General features: G+C 32.3%; 1 protein-coding gene across 1 annotated transcript; it reads right to left on the bottom strand.

The window, feature by feature from the left end:
- Positions 1–4,019: 4,019 nt before the first annotated feature.
- Positions 4,020–12,504, bottom strand: LOC111037158. The gene is made up of 8 exons (XM_022319540.1): positions 11,587–12,504; positions 10,234–10,453; positions 9,914–10,133; positions 9,567–9,849; positions 6,895–7,719; positions 6,231–6,450; positions 5,894–6,113; positions 4,020–4,840 (listed from the first exon to the last, which is right to left on the bottom strand). The coding sequence occupies exons 1-8, from the start codon at positions 12,406–12,408 to the stop codon at positions 4,555–4,557; spliced, it is 3,096 nt and encodes a 1,031-aa protein (XP_022175232.1). The 5' UTR covers positions 12,409–12,504; the 3' UTR covers positions 4,020–4,554.
- Between the last annotated feature and the right edge of the window lie 294 nt (positions 12,505–12,798).

Below are 12,798 nucleotides of genomic sequence, written 5' to 3'. Positions count from 1 at the left end.
ACAGCGTTCGTATTTTTTTATTCTTCTGCATCTTATATCTTACAGTCGGTGCGTGTATAATTAGAAGTAGTTTTAATTTCATTTAAGGTCCAAATATAATGTCACATTAATTCAAATTTGTATTATTATTATTATTTTTTTTTTTTTTTTTTAGTTAGAGTAGCATTCAGTACGTATAATATATTTATTATGTGCTTATTTTTTATTTAAGTTAAAATGAATCAAACAATGTAATATTTTGATTCTTATAAAGAATTTAACATACAAGAAATAATATTTGTATTCTACTATTTTGAATAATATAAAAAAAATTGTATAACGTTTATTATTCCCCCTTTGGTGTTTTGCCTCGAATCTTTAACGGAGACATTTATGAAAAGTAGTAAATAAGAACCTAATTTGAGTTTGAGCCCACTAATCTAGTATAATAAATATATATATTTATTAAACATTCATGTTCTTGTATATAAGGATCAAAATATCAAACTTGTAAAAGAAATTTTATATATTTTTAAATAATTAAAAATCTATTAATAGTTTTTTCAAAGATACAATATCAGCAACATTTCTAAATCTTGAGAAGTAATTCTTTAATTAGATCCGGCATCTAATACTTATTTTTCTGAAACTGTTTTGATGGTCTTATTTTTAAATTTAATTTTTTACTTTTTACTATCAATTAGTTTTTTTGTATTCCTGAACATTATCAAAATATAAGGTCATTGAATTTTCTTGCACAAAGAAAAATATGAAATATGTAGTCATATGCAAGAAAATGTGCTATTAGTTTTAAAGTATTACGAATAAAAATGTATGACAAAAATCTCAAAATGTGAAAAGGAAAAACATGCCATTAAATAAAAACACGAGCTCTACTTATAAGTTACGACCCTCAAAAGTTTGGGAATTTCTTTTAATAATAAATGTAATCTTTCTGTAATAATTTTAACTTTTGGTTTAAGCACTTAATTATTTATGTACCTATCTATTCATAAATACTGGTGAAGTTGGATTGATATATAAAATGTTTTGACTGTATAGTGTACATCGTCATCGTCTCTGAATTAAGATTTTGAATGCAATGTGGGTTTTTTTTCTGTTTATCATCAACATTTGGGATAGGTAGTTAAAATGCTTAAATTTTATTGCATCGTATTTTTTGATGGAAAAGTGAATCTGTAGTTGGTGCATTCAGGAATTCAAAATTGAAAATATCCACTAGTTTTTTAAAGCTTTGGGAAAAACAGGAATAATGGGAATTTTTACGCATACAATTTTAGACAACATCGATTTTATTCTTTTTTTTTTACTCAAAAACTTATAATCGTAGACACTTAAAATTTTAACAACAAAAAATGAGTATTTTCCGTATATGATACACAGGCACAATTATTTTTTCTGTGTATTTGAATTTCAAATGTTAATGAGATATTTTCTATTTTTATTAATTGTTTTATAAATTATTTTTACAATTTACCTAGCTAAACAAATATTAATGTTTAGTTTGTTGTTGAAATATAGAAACCAAATTATTATTTTTAATATGTTTTTTTTACAATTTTATTGATACATGATTACTAAAATAGTATACGATATTCGTACAGCAACATTTTAAGTAATAGATAAGCTCTTTACATTTAATCCAAATAAATGTTGAGATTCAATCAAAATTGTTTATTTTATGATCAATTCATTGAATTATTTAACATTTTAATCATCATAGTAAAGTATTTACTTACATAATCTGTTTTTACAGATGTGGCGGACGCTTACAAAAATTTTGTCTTCTTAAGTAAGTGTATATTATAATGTGAATTAAAATTGATAATAAAAAATGTTATATAGTAACCATGTACTATACAGAGTGATTTTTAAGCCTGCTCACCTTATTTTTATGCTTAAAATATGAATGTTATATTCAAATTCTCATTTTTGGAATTTTTAAATGTACTTAGAAGTATTGCGATAAGATTAATCGAAATCCGGAAGTTTTAAGAGTATTTTTTAGTTTATAATAGAAGAATATTCCAATATCAACATTGTATAAATAATAACAATTAAATCAGTTAGTGTTGAATACAATTGTCGGCTAAAAATGTCTCTTTATATGCGTATATAAATCGAATTATGTACTCGTTTGTAGAAATGAAATCTAATGTATAAACTCAACAAACCTAATACTAATTTATTTTGCAGTCAGCAATTCGAATAATCAGTCTACTGATTTGATAGAAGATTTCTGCAAATCGAAAACTTCGAATAGTAATTACAAGAAATTTCTCCAGGAACTGTTTCTACTTCCACCAAAAATTGTTTAGTTATTTTGTTTAATCATTTTAAGACAAATATTAATTGAATTAAATTGTATAACATAATATTATATTATACTATGTATATGGACTTGATTATAATTATAAATATATCTATTATAACAATTCAAACTAAAATAAATGTTACATTAATAATATTTTATCCTGTACCGAACGTTGCTAATAATATACATTGCTAATGTATTATATAAAATACTAGCTGATCCCGTGCACTTTGTTGCCCGTTAAAAATGCCAACTCTATATAAGAATCGATGGTGTAATGCGAGCAGTATATTTATGCCTACCTGCTGTGGATTGCGGACCCCGCTTGATGAGTATTTTACATAAATAATATGTTTTATTTTGATTTTGATTTAGGACGAGCCGATGAGCGGCTATAAGTGCAACTCAGCCACCTTAATAGGCAATGTACGAAAATTCAACTGTACGCATGCTCATACCTGATCTGCCCGATGAATCACTGTATGCAATCAAAAAAACAAAAAAAAAAACTACCAATTTCTACTAAATATATTTATATTTCTCACGTAACCAATGGCAACCGTATATAAACAAATATTTACTTCGTAAATCTTAAAATCCCTGTTTGAGCAACTCTCCGGGTCCAACCTATCGGGTCCAATTGTGAATCTAAATCATCCAGGGCGTCACCCAAAAGCATACAAAAAAATTCATTCAAATCGGTCAAGTCGTTGAGGAGGAGTTCAGTGACATGTACACGTACAGTAGAATTATATGTACTTATAAAGATAATATCGATTATCGGGTACATCTTAGGTCATTGTACTCGTATTTTGTTTAACGATTATGGATCGATGATATGATTTTCTTGAATGTTTGATGAAGTTTCTTTATTTTTAACAGGCAATTTTTTCGAAAAATTTAAACACATTTTGTAAACATGCAGTTATACCAATATCCGAATCAATTTTATTTTTTCAACAACTAACCAACCTTTTTATGAAACTATATTTTTAATGGATTATAGTAAAACTTTTTTTCTGAAAATGTTGATAGTCAAATCAACTATTTTGATTCACTAGTTAGTAGTTTATTAACTATATAAGTAAATAGATTAATACTTAAAATTGAAATAGTTGAATTAAATATTTACTAGAGCTAAATCATTTTTCTTAGTTATCTTTATATACATTTTAAACGTCGTGCATTATTGATAAAACCTTTTAATACTAACCAACATTAAATAACATGACGATAGAACCTTCTCATACTTACGTAAACTTATCAGAATAAAAGAGTTCTGTCAAACTACAACTATAATAACAATTCAGTAATTTTTCATGAAATGGAGCCTTTTCATTTTCTGTATCTCACTAATTAGAAACACCGTTTTTTAATTAAAAAAATACACAGTTGAAAATTAAACAAATTTATGCAAAAAAAAACTATTTTTGACAATAGTGGCCTATAAACCTTTTCATTCTCGACCCGCGATGCGTATAACATGTACGAAAGAATATCATCAAGATAGAGCAACTAGCACAATTCATGAACGTATGTATGATTTTCTGGAATGTGGATTGTGGAGCTGCGATATAATTCAAACGATTTAATAATCATAATTGAGCATTGAGCACTTTGAAAGGTAGTGGAACCACGTTAGCAGCACAATAAACGAGGCAGGTGTATTATTATGTGAATGATGAATTTATACCATTAACTCCTGTACCTCAATATCAGGACATGTGTGAGAAAGGTTAAGAACCACTGATCTAGGGTCATTACCCGGGTTATTTTAATAGGTTTCATGCTGTAACGGAGGGTACCGTTGTTTAGAACACGTGTGTATTGGCCGAGGGTTTGTCACTAAAAACCCTGGTGGTCACCCATCCGGCGACTAATGACATAGGCTGATGCTTGATTTCAGAGCAAATTATTGGCTGAGGCCAAACACCAGGCCACATAATGAGTTCATTTTCGATACTAGTGCTCACTGCTAACTTTAGGTAGGTACATTTCTAAATTGTAATGAAATTGTGTATGTATTTCATAATCATACAACAGTTTTTTGGTTTTTTAACTCATAAAATGTATTTTTATTCGAGACTGATGCTGATTTAAGTGCATACTAAACGAAAATAAACAACATATCGAGTAGGAGTTGATAACAATTGAGTCTAAGTCTTTCTGTCCCTACTATTATTCATAATAAGTACAATATTTATTATTTATAAATTATAATCGTACAATATCATTTTATTTTATTCTTGTTTTACTTTAACTATATGGAAATATTTAAATATGAGTTTATAAATCGCATTTATGAAATAATAAATTATGAAAATAAGGACAAACGCAATGAACAAAAATGTGCTAATTACATCGACTAAAAAATATTTATACCACGGCAGTTTCAAAGCGTGAGATTTTAAATGTGGCGCTCCGTTGTGACGTAAAACATACTCTGTCCAGTAAGCCACCGATTCAGCGGGTGACATAGGTCGGTCTTTGAACCGTTTAGATACTATTTTGGCATTTTTTTGATACCTGCAAAATTGAAAACATATAGTGGTGTGTATTATATTTTGGTTGCACTTAAATTGTTCCCTTAAACAAATTGTAAAAATAGACAAGCATGGACATAAACAGGTTAAAATGTTAAATTTAAGTTAATTCTAACCTTTTAATTAACTTTTTTTAATTCAATTTTCATTAACTTAATTTTAAACATAACTAGTTTTAATTGGTGTAAACTTAATAAGCAACGAGTTACTTGTTTATCAAATCCAAGTTACGTACATTTATAAATAATTAAATAATACATATGATAAAACTATTATTGATGATGCATATTGCATATCATAAGAAGAAAAAATTGATATAAAAATAATTAATGAATTATAATTTAGGTAGATACACTCCGTTCTTAATATCAATTAATTGCTATGCTTTTTTTCAGTTAATTTTGACAAATTAGTATCATGCTTCGACCATGTTATAAGATCATATATTTGATACTAAGAATAGCCATCCCTAGCAGAATGATACCTAATTAATCGTTTCAATAAAATCGACTTATTACTACAAAAACAGCACAATAATGCCCCACCCACCGAGTATGGTCCATGTAAAACCATTGTATTCATTAACGTATTTGAATTCGAATCTAACTTCCTTAGATTTCTGTGTAGTTAGACGAATTTAATCATTTTTAAAATTATACTTTATATAAATCTAAAATATTTTATCATTCAAATCAATGAAGGACAAATTAATTTATTACAATAAAACCAAAAACGCGTGTCTTGACTTATGGTGTACTTTTACGAATACCACCTGCTATTAAGAATTTTATCTTAGAAAATGTTAATTATGACTACCATAACTATAAGTTTAGTATTTTCCTACTACCAATTGTCCGGAGACGTCTTTGATTAGAAGCAAAGAATGAATTTGAAAAGTTAACAGCGTACGAATTCAACCATAACAGAGGTCTGGCCACAAATCAATAATAGATGAATATTTAGCAGCTACCATTTCGGGTTACAGTTCTTGTACATAGTTATTTTTATTTTTTGTTTAAGATAAAAAATTGCTCACCTATCGTTGTTAACAATGTCCAAAATGGCGTTTAAAAACGTTTCTTTAGTAACAGAAAAAAGGTCCATAGATATCGCCATTCCAGCATCGACTAGATTGTCAATATTTCTCGGTTGGTCAAAAAAAATAGGAAATCCTATCACCGGTACTCCTCCGTCCACAGCTTCGTATACTCCAGATATACCTCCATGGCTGATGAAAAGTTTCACATTGGGGTGCACTACACAACCGAGAAAGGTTACGTTAAGTTTTAAAATCGATTAACCATAAATGGTACAACTTAAAAGTTAAACGTTTTGTCATAAATAGAGAGTTATAATAATATTTGGGCACGTACAGAGTATGTCACGCTGCGGAAACCATTTCCTCGTCATCACATTGTTCGGTTTGTTTTTCATTTCACCTTCGTATTTCCACAACACCTTCTGTGGAACCCTAGCGAGCACCTCTCGGAACGCGCTCAGTACGTTTTCCGGTAACGACGACATCTTAACCACCGACCCGAACGTGAAGTAAATCACCCCGTGAGGAGCGTCGTTGATAAATTCTAATATATCCTGGGAACAATCAAACCTATACACTAAGTTGTACAAAAATGAAAGTTTAATTAACAATGATAAACATCATAGTTTGAATATACGCAGTGTGATCAGAAGACTTCTCGATCTACTTATCAAGCTGTGTCATCACAGATTTATGAGTTTTTTTCCGTCTTATAAACGTAAACCATTGCAATTTTGCAATACCAAAGTCTGCAATATTTTGTTGTTACCTTAAATAAGTATAACCGTGAATAATTAGAAACTATTATAATTTATAAACCTCAAATGTAAAAACATTTTGCAGGGTGTGTGTGCACGTTGGTTTTTTTTTTAAAAATCTCGAGCATTTTTATATTGTGTAAATCAAACATTTTCTTATGTTTATATTAGTAACTGGCCTGTTGAAGCTAACATTATTGCAGAGCCGGTAATGCGAGAGTGAGGTCCTTCTAATATTACCTTCGGTATCGGTTCGGGAGGGGTCAGATGTATGCCACCGATTTCGACAACGTCCGGCGTCAGCGGCCGAGCCGGTTCAGTGATGAAGTGCGTGTTGGTGAAAATCACCGACGGTTTTACCAATGCCACTGCATCGTACGGTCGAGGGTCGGGCATCAGGTTAGCGTACCAGGTCAGCATCGAACAGTACACTGTCAGCATCGAGTTGGCGAAACGCTCGATAAAAGTTTTGGGAATGCCTCGGTGGGACAGCACGTGGCTGGTGGCCGACGGGTTTGGGATGTGTCCTGTGAGTGGACGTTCCAGGAACGTGGAGATTGGCGTCGGTACCACGTAAACTAAGGGCACCCTGAGCACAGTGGCCACGTAAGCCACGCACTCTGACATAAACGGTTCGGTGACGACCAAGTCGAATTTTCGCTCCACTTCTCCATTCATGATGTCCGCCATAATTCGGTGTCCGTAAATCGTGTCACAGCCCGACCGAGTAGCGTTGACCATAATCGGTATCAATGTACCCTTTTTCCCGAATATTTCGATCACGTATCTCACGTCCAAGCTAACAATCGGTGCCATTTGCTCGGACACGTCTATTTCCGTGTAACCATCCCGGTCACCGTCCACAAACTGTGTAAACACGGTAACCGTGTGGCCGCGATCCGTCAGAGCCTGCAGCACAGATCGCATCACGTTCCAGTGGCTCTTGCCCGCGACCGACTCCACTGCCAGTATGTTGGCGGCACCAACTGGCGTCCAATGGATCAGTGACGAAAATGTGAAAAACGCAATCAACACCTCCACGAAATTTGACATGTTTTTTTCCAGTTAATTCTGAAGTACAATATAAAATTATTTAACTATAGATAATGTGTCTGGAATGACCGGGTAATCGGTATTCGGTGAATGTGTCGGGTTTGATTTGATTAATATTTACAATGGTATTTCGAAATTTCTCTCTTTCGGATTAACATTTTTGGATTCAAATTTCAAATAACACAATAATGTCATCATGAAATAAGATCCAAAATCGATTTTTCTAAGAAATTGTGATTAGTACGCTGACATTAATAATTTTTCTGAAGTCGTAATGTAAGTTTATGAAAACTATTAAGAAAGGTTTCTTAATAGTTTTCAAACTATTTTTACTGTTCTTTACTTGTTTCCACTGTTTCAATAATATTTTACCGTAGTATTGGTGTGTTGTGATTTAAAATATGCACGACATCAGATTTTATCTATATAATGTAATTGATTCTTTACTCACCTATAAAATATTGAATATTATTTACTCGAGCACTAAAGCAAAAATGATCGTAAGCACATACAATTTACATACAAAACATAAAAGTAACACAATAATGAGAGCGATTTCATGAACCGCATATAACTATGACAAATTCAAGCCACTACGCTTTATTATAACCATGCAAACTTTAGACCACTTATGAAAAGATAATTGATTTTTTTAATCTTTCACAAATAATTTGTTTAGAAGTACTGTAATGGATAATGTAAGTCACTCTTTATAATTAACGGATAACAATAAAGTGGCATCACCATAATCTTTGTTATAATATACTAGCTGATACCGTGCATTTCGTTGCCCATTAAAATACCATCTCAATATGATTCAAGATTTGTGTTCAATTCATCATTTAATACCCTGCGTTGTGATGTTCAAACTTCCCATGACAAATTATAAAATATGTAACCAATAACACCCATTTATAAACTAAAATTGCCATCATAAATCTCAAAATCATTTCTTAAATGTTCAATAAAAAAAATAATGGCCACTTATTGAGATGACAACTATATTTTATATTTTAAGTAGGATCAAAATACTCACATTGAGCTTAATCTTATCGAAATCGGTTAAGTAGTTTTGGAGTGTATTACACGTAAACTAGTTGTATGCTTGATTTTTATACATTGTACATTATACATATGTATGAGGTATCATGATTATTGTATGTATACTTAGATGTGTATTTTATACTCGTAATTTTAATATATTTATTACGTCATACTTTTATATATTCAGTAATCAGTACAATATTTTGTATTTTCCAATGATAAATACATTCTTTCAAATATGACTAATGTACAAATTGTATTCTTATCTTTTATTTAATTATAAATTGATCAATATTAAAACTATTTCTTCATCCTTCGATCATCGAATATATGACAAGTCTCCAGATGAATTAGGGTAAGATAATTTATATTTTATTATATAATTAAATAGTAAATTCTCGAAGAAGGTAGTAAATACTCGAGTGTGCTATATGTGCTATATATATCCTTGCTACATATATACGGATTAAAAACCAACCATACACGATACACTCCCCTACAGTTAAAAATCTACTAAAAAATCAACCAACAGACTATGTTTCAGCGAGTTAATTAATAAAAATAAATAAATATTAAAAAGATGTACCGCAATTTATTAATAACTTACTATAACAGATTTACATAAATACCTAACTCTTTATTCAATATTTAAGTTTAGAAAATCTCAGTACAATGAATCTTAAGTATAGTATTCACTATACTCAATACGCATGACAACCAATAACTTTGACAATAAAACGATTACAATGACTGCTGTATCTTTGAAGTATTTTGAAGAATATTAAAACATTTATTATTTGTGTCATATTATTTTATTCACGTTTTGCTTTGACAGCTTGGAAAAATGTATAACTGTGCTTCCAAATCATTTTTAGGCCATAATACATTATGAAAAATAGGACAGACCCAATAAACAAAAATGTGCTGATTACATCAATCAAAAAGTATTGATACCATGTCAGATTCAGAGCGTGATACTTTAAATGTGGAGCTCCTTTATGACGCAAGACGTACTCCGTCCAATAGACCACAGATTCTGCGGGTGACATGGGTCGGTCTTTGAACCGTGTGGAAACAATTTTGGCGTTTTTTTGAAACCTATACACATAGACTTGAGTGAGAATTGTTTATAAGTTTTAATAAAAGACATACAGATGCTTACTTATCGTTGTTTATAATCTCAAAAACAGCGTTGAACAATGTCTTTTCGGTGATGGATAACAGGTCCATCCTGATCGCCATCCCCGAGGCTACCAAATTGTCAACATTTCTCGGTTGATCGTAAAAAAACGGAAATCCAAGTACAGGCACACCCGCGTCCACTGCTTCGTACACTCCAGATATTCCTCCATGACTGATAAACAGCTTTACATTAGGATGCACTAAAAATTAAGGTCGCATTAAAATTATAATATTATTATATAGTCCAATATTAATAGTAGCTGTATATATATGGCCTGATTTTAGTAATTCCGCTCTTACAAAGTATGTCACGTTGAGGAAACCATTTACGAGTCATAACGTTCTTCGGTTTGTCTTTCATTTCACCGTCATATTTCCACAACACCTTCTGCGGAACCCTGGAGAGCGCCTCCCGGAATGCGCTTTGAATGTGTTCTGGAAACGATGACATTGAAACTATAGATCCGAATGTGAAGTAAATCACTCCGTGTGCCGAGTCTTCGATGAATTCCAAAATATCCTTTAACAAGTAAGCTATTTGTATAAAAAAGGAAAATTATATGAGTTTTCTCCATCTTATAGACATGCAACACTATAGTATGACAAATTGATGCATTTATACACATTAGCACAATGGTTCTCAAAATTATAAAGACCTTATGTTGCTAAAAAAATTATACGGAACCCCAAAAATTTTTAATGCTCATGAAATATACATAACTCATAAAAATGATTTTTGAATGATATGTTATTAATTCGTTTCTGTATTATAATTACAGATAATAAAAGCATTATAAGTTTCAACCATTTTGCATCTAATATAGTCTTTGACTACGAAACAAAATAATCGGATTATTATTTATGAAATAAATATGTTAAAATAAATATTATTTTATTTCAATTTAATTCCGATACGTCCGCGGGCACATGGGTTACTCTTACGTAGCTCCGTGGAGCACTTATGAGAACCACTGCATTTGCAATACCGTGATTATTTTGCTAACTTTAAGATGATGTCTGCGCAGTATTTTTTTTTCTCAGGCCCAAGCACAAGACAGATAATTTCGCCTTTCAAATAAAATCGTTTTTGTGATTTTTGAGCAGGCAATCTTAGAGTAAAATCGCCTATTATAAAAATTATAGAAGGAAATATTTTTGAAGGTTTCACATATCGGTTTTGTATTTTATTATTATTTGATTTTCAAAATGAAAAAAATGTCGTACATTTTAATGATGTTTAAATTGTTTTAAAACAATATTTGTCATATCCATATATGTCTATTGTCTACCCTCAAAAATATGATTCACAATATTTTTGATAACAGAAATTACTCAAAAAAAAAAAAAAAAATGATTTTGAGTAAATTTATTTTACCTTTGTTGCACTTGGGTCGGAGGGGGGAAACAATATAACAGTCCGCAGACATCTGTTTATGTCATTATGAATTTACAAGTATTATTCAACTCAAAGTTAAGAACATTATTATCTGTGTTTGTACATTTGAATATTTACATATTTTCACGAACTATGAATAATTGCATACTGTAAAGAATTATGTACACACTCGTACAACTACTAGAAATCAATAAAAACTGATAACGTTCTTACCTTTAAGTTTGATAACAATGTGGGCGTGGAGTCTTCTTAATTACCTTTGGTATCGATTTGGGTGGGGTTAGATGTATGCCGCCGATTTGGACGACGTCCGGAGTCAGAGGCCTAGACGGTTCGGTGATAAAATGTGAGTTGGCGAAAATCACCGACGGTTTGACCAGATCCACGGCGTCGTAAGGTCGAGGGTTGGTGCGCTGCATCTTCCACTCGGAGTACCACGTCAATGCCGAACAGTACGCAGTCAGCACAGCATTGGCGAATCGTTCGGAAAACGTTTTGGGAGTTCCGTGGCCGGACAGCACGTGCCCCGCGTCCGCCGGGTTTGGGATGTGACCGGTCAGCGGACGTTCAAGGAACGTGGCCATCGGCGGTGGGAACACGTACACCATTGGCACGCGGAGAACGGTGGCCACGTACGCCACGCACTTCGACATGAACGGTTCGGTGATGACCAAGTCGAATTGTTGGGCCGCCCCGTTCATGATGTCCGCCATTAGTGGGTGTCCGTAAATCGCGTCGCAGGCCACTCGGCTGATGTTCTCCATGATCGGCAACAGTTGCCACGTGTTACCGATCGTTTCGATCAGGTATGTCGCATCCACGTCGACGAGCGGTGGCCTTTGCTCTGCAGACACGTCCACCTCCGTGTAACCCTCCCGGTCACCGTCCAGAGACGAAGTGAACACTGTCACGTTGTGGCCGCGGTCCGTCAACGCTCGCAGCACGAATCGCATCACGTTCCAGTGACTCTTGTCCGGCACCGTGGGCACCGCCAGGATGTTCGCGGCACCGACCGGCGTCCACTGGATCAGTGCGGAAAATGTGGAAAACGCAATCAACACCGCCACGAAATTCGACATGGTTTTTCACAATTTTCTGTGACACGATATAATATATTTTTGACTAGGTATATGTCAATAATAATATTTGCTGAGGAAAAAACTACATTTACAAAGAATAACATATTCCATAACGTAATATCTTAAGGGGATTTCAAACGGACAACTTTTNTATTTTGTTTTCATTGACTTGCATACTAGATACAAACTACAATAATAATTGTTCACGTACCTATATTAATGATTGTTATAATATTGAATAATAATGTGTGACTTACGAACTATTTATATTTTATATCAGTGTCCACTAAATCATAAGCCTAAAAATTTGTGAGATTCACATAAATTGTTATGTTTTATTTCACTTAATTTTATTATCTAAAAACACAACATACATATATACATATTAAT

This window comes from Myzus persicae, unplaced genomic scaffold, assembly GCF_001856785.1.
Source record: "Myzus persicae strain clone G006 unplaced genomic scaffold, MPER_G0061.0, whole genome shotgun sequence".
Lineage (NCBI taxonomy): Eukaryota > Metazoa > Arthropoda > Insecta > Hemiptera > Aphididae > Myzus > Myzus persicae.
This window is presented reverse-complemented; position numbering and strand designations above follow the sequence as displayed.

Excerpts from the sequence above, each read along its gene's own strand:
- LOC111037158 (XM_022319540.1), bottom strand. The coding sequence starts at position 12,408 with ATGTCGAATTTCGTGGCGGTGTTGATTGCGTTTTCCACATTTTCCGCA. Across the intron at positions 9,850-9,913 it reads GAGATTATAAACAACGATAA|GTTTCAAAAAAACGCCAAAA; the intron begins GTAAGCATCTGT and ends CTATGTGTATAG. Across the intron at positions 4,841-5,893 it reads GACATTGTTAACAACGATAG|GTATCAAAAAAATGCCAAAA; the intron begins GTGAGCAATTTT and ends TCAATTTTGCAG.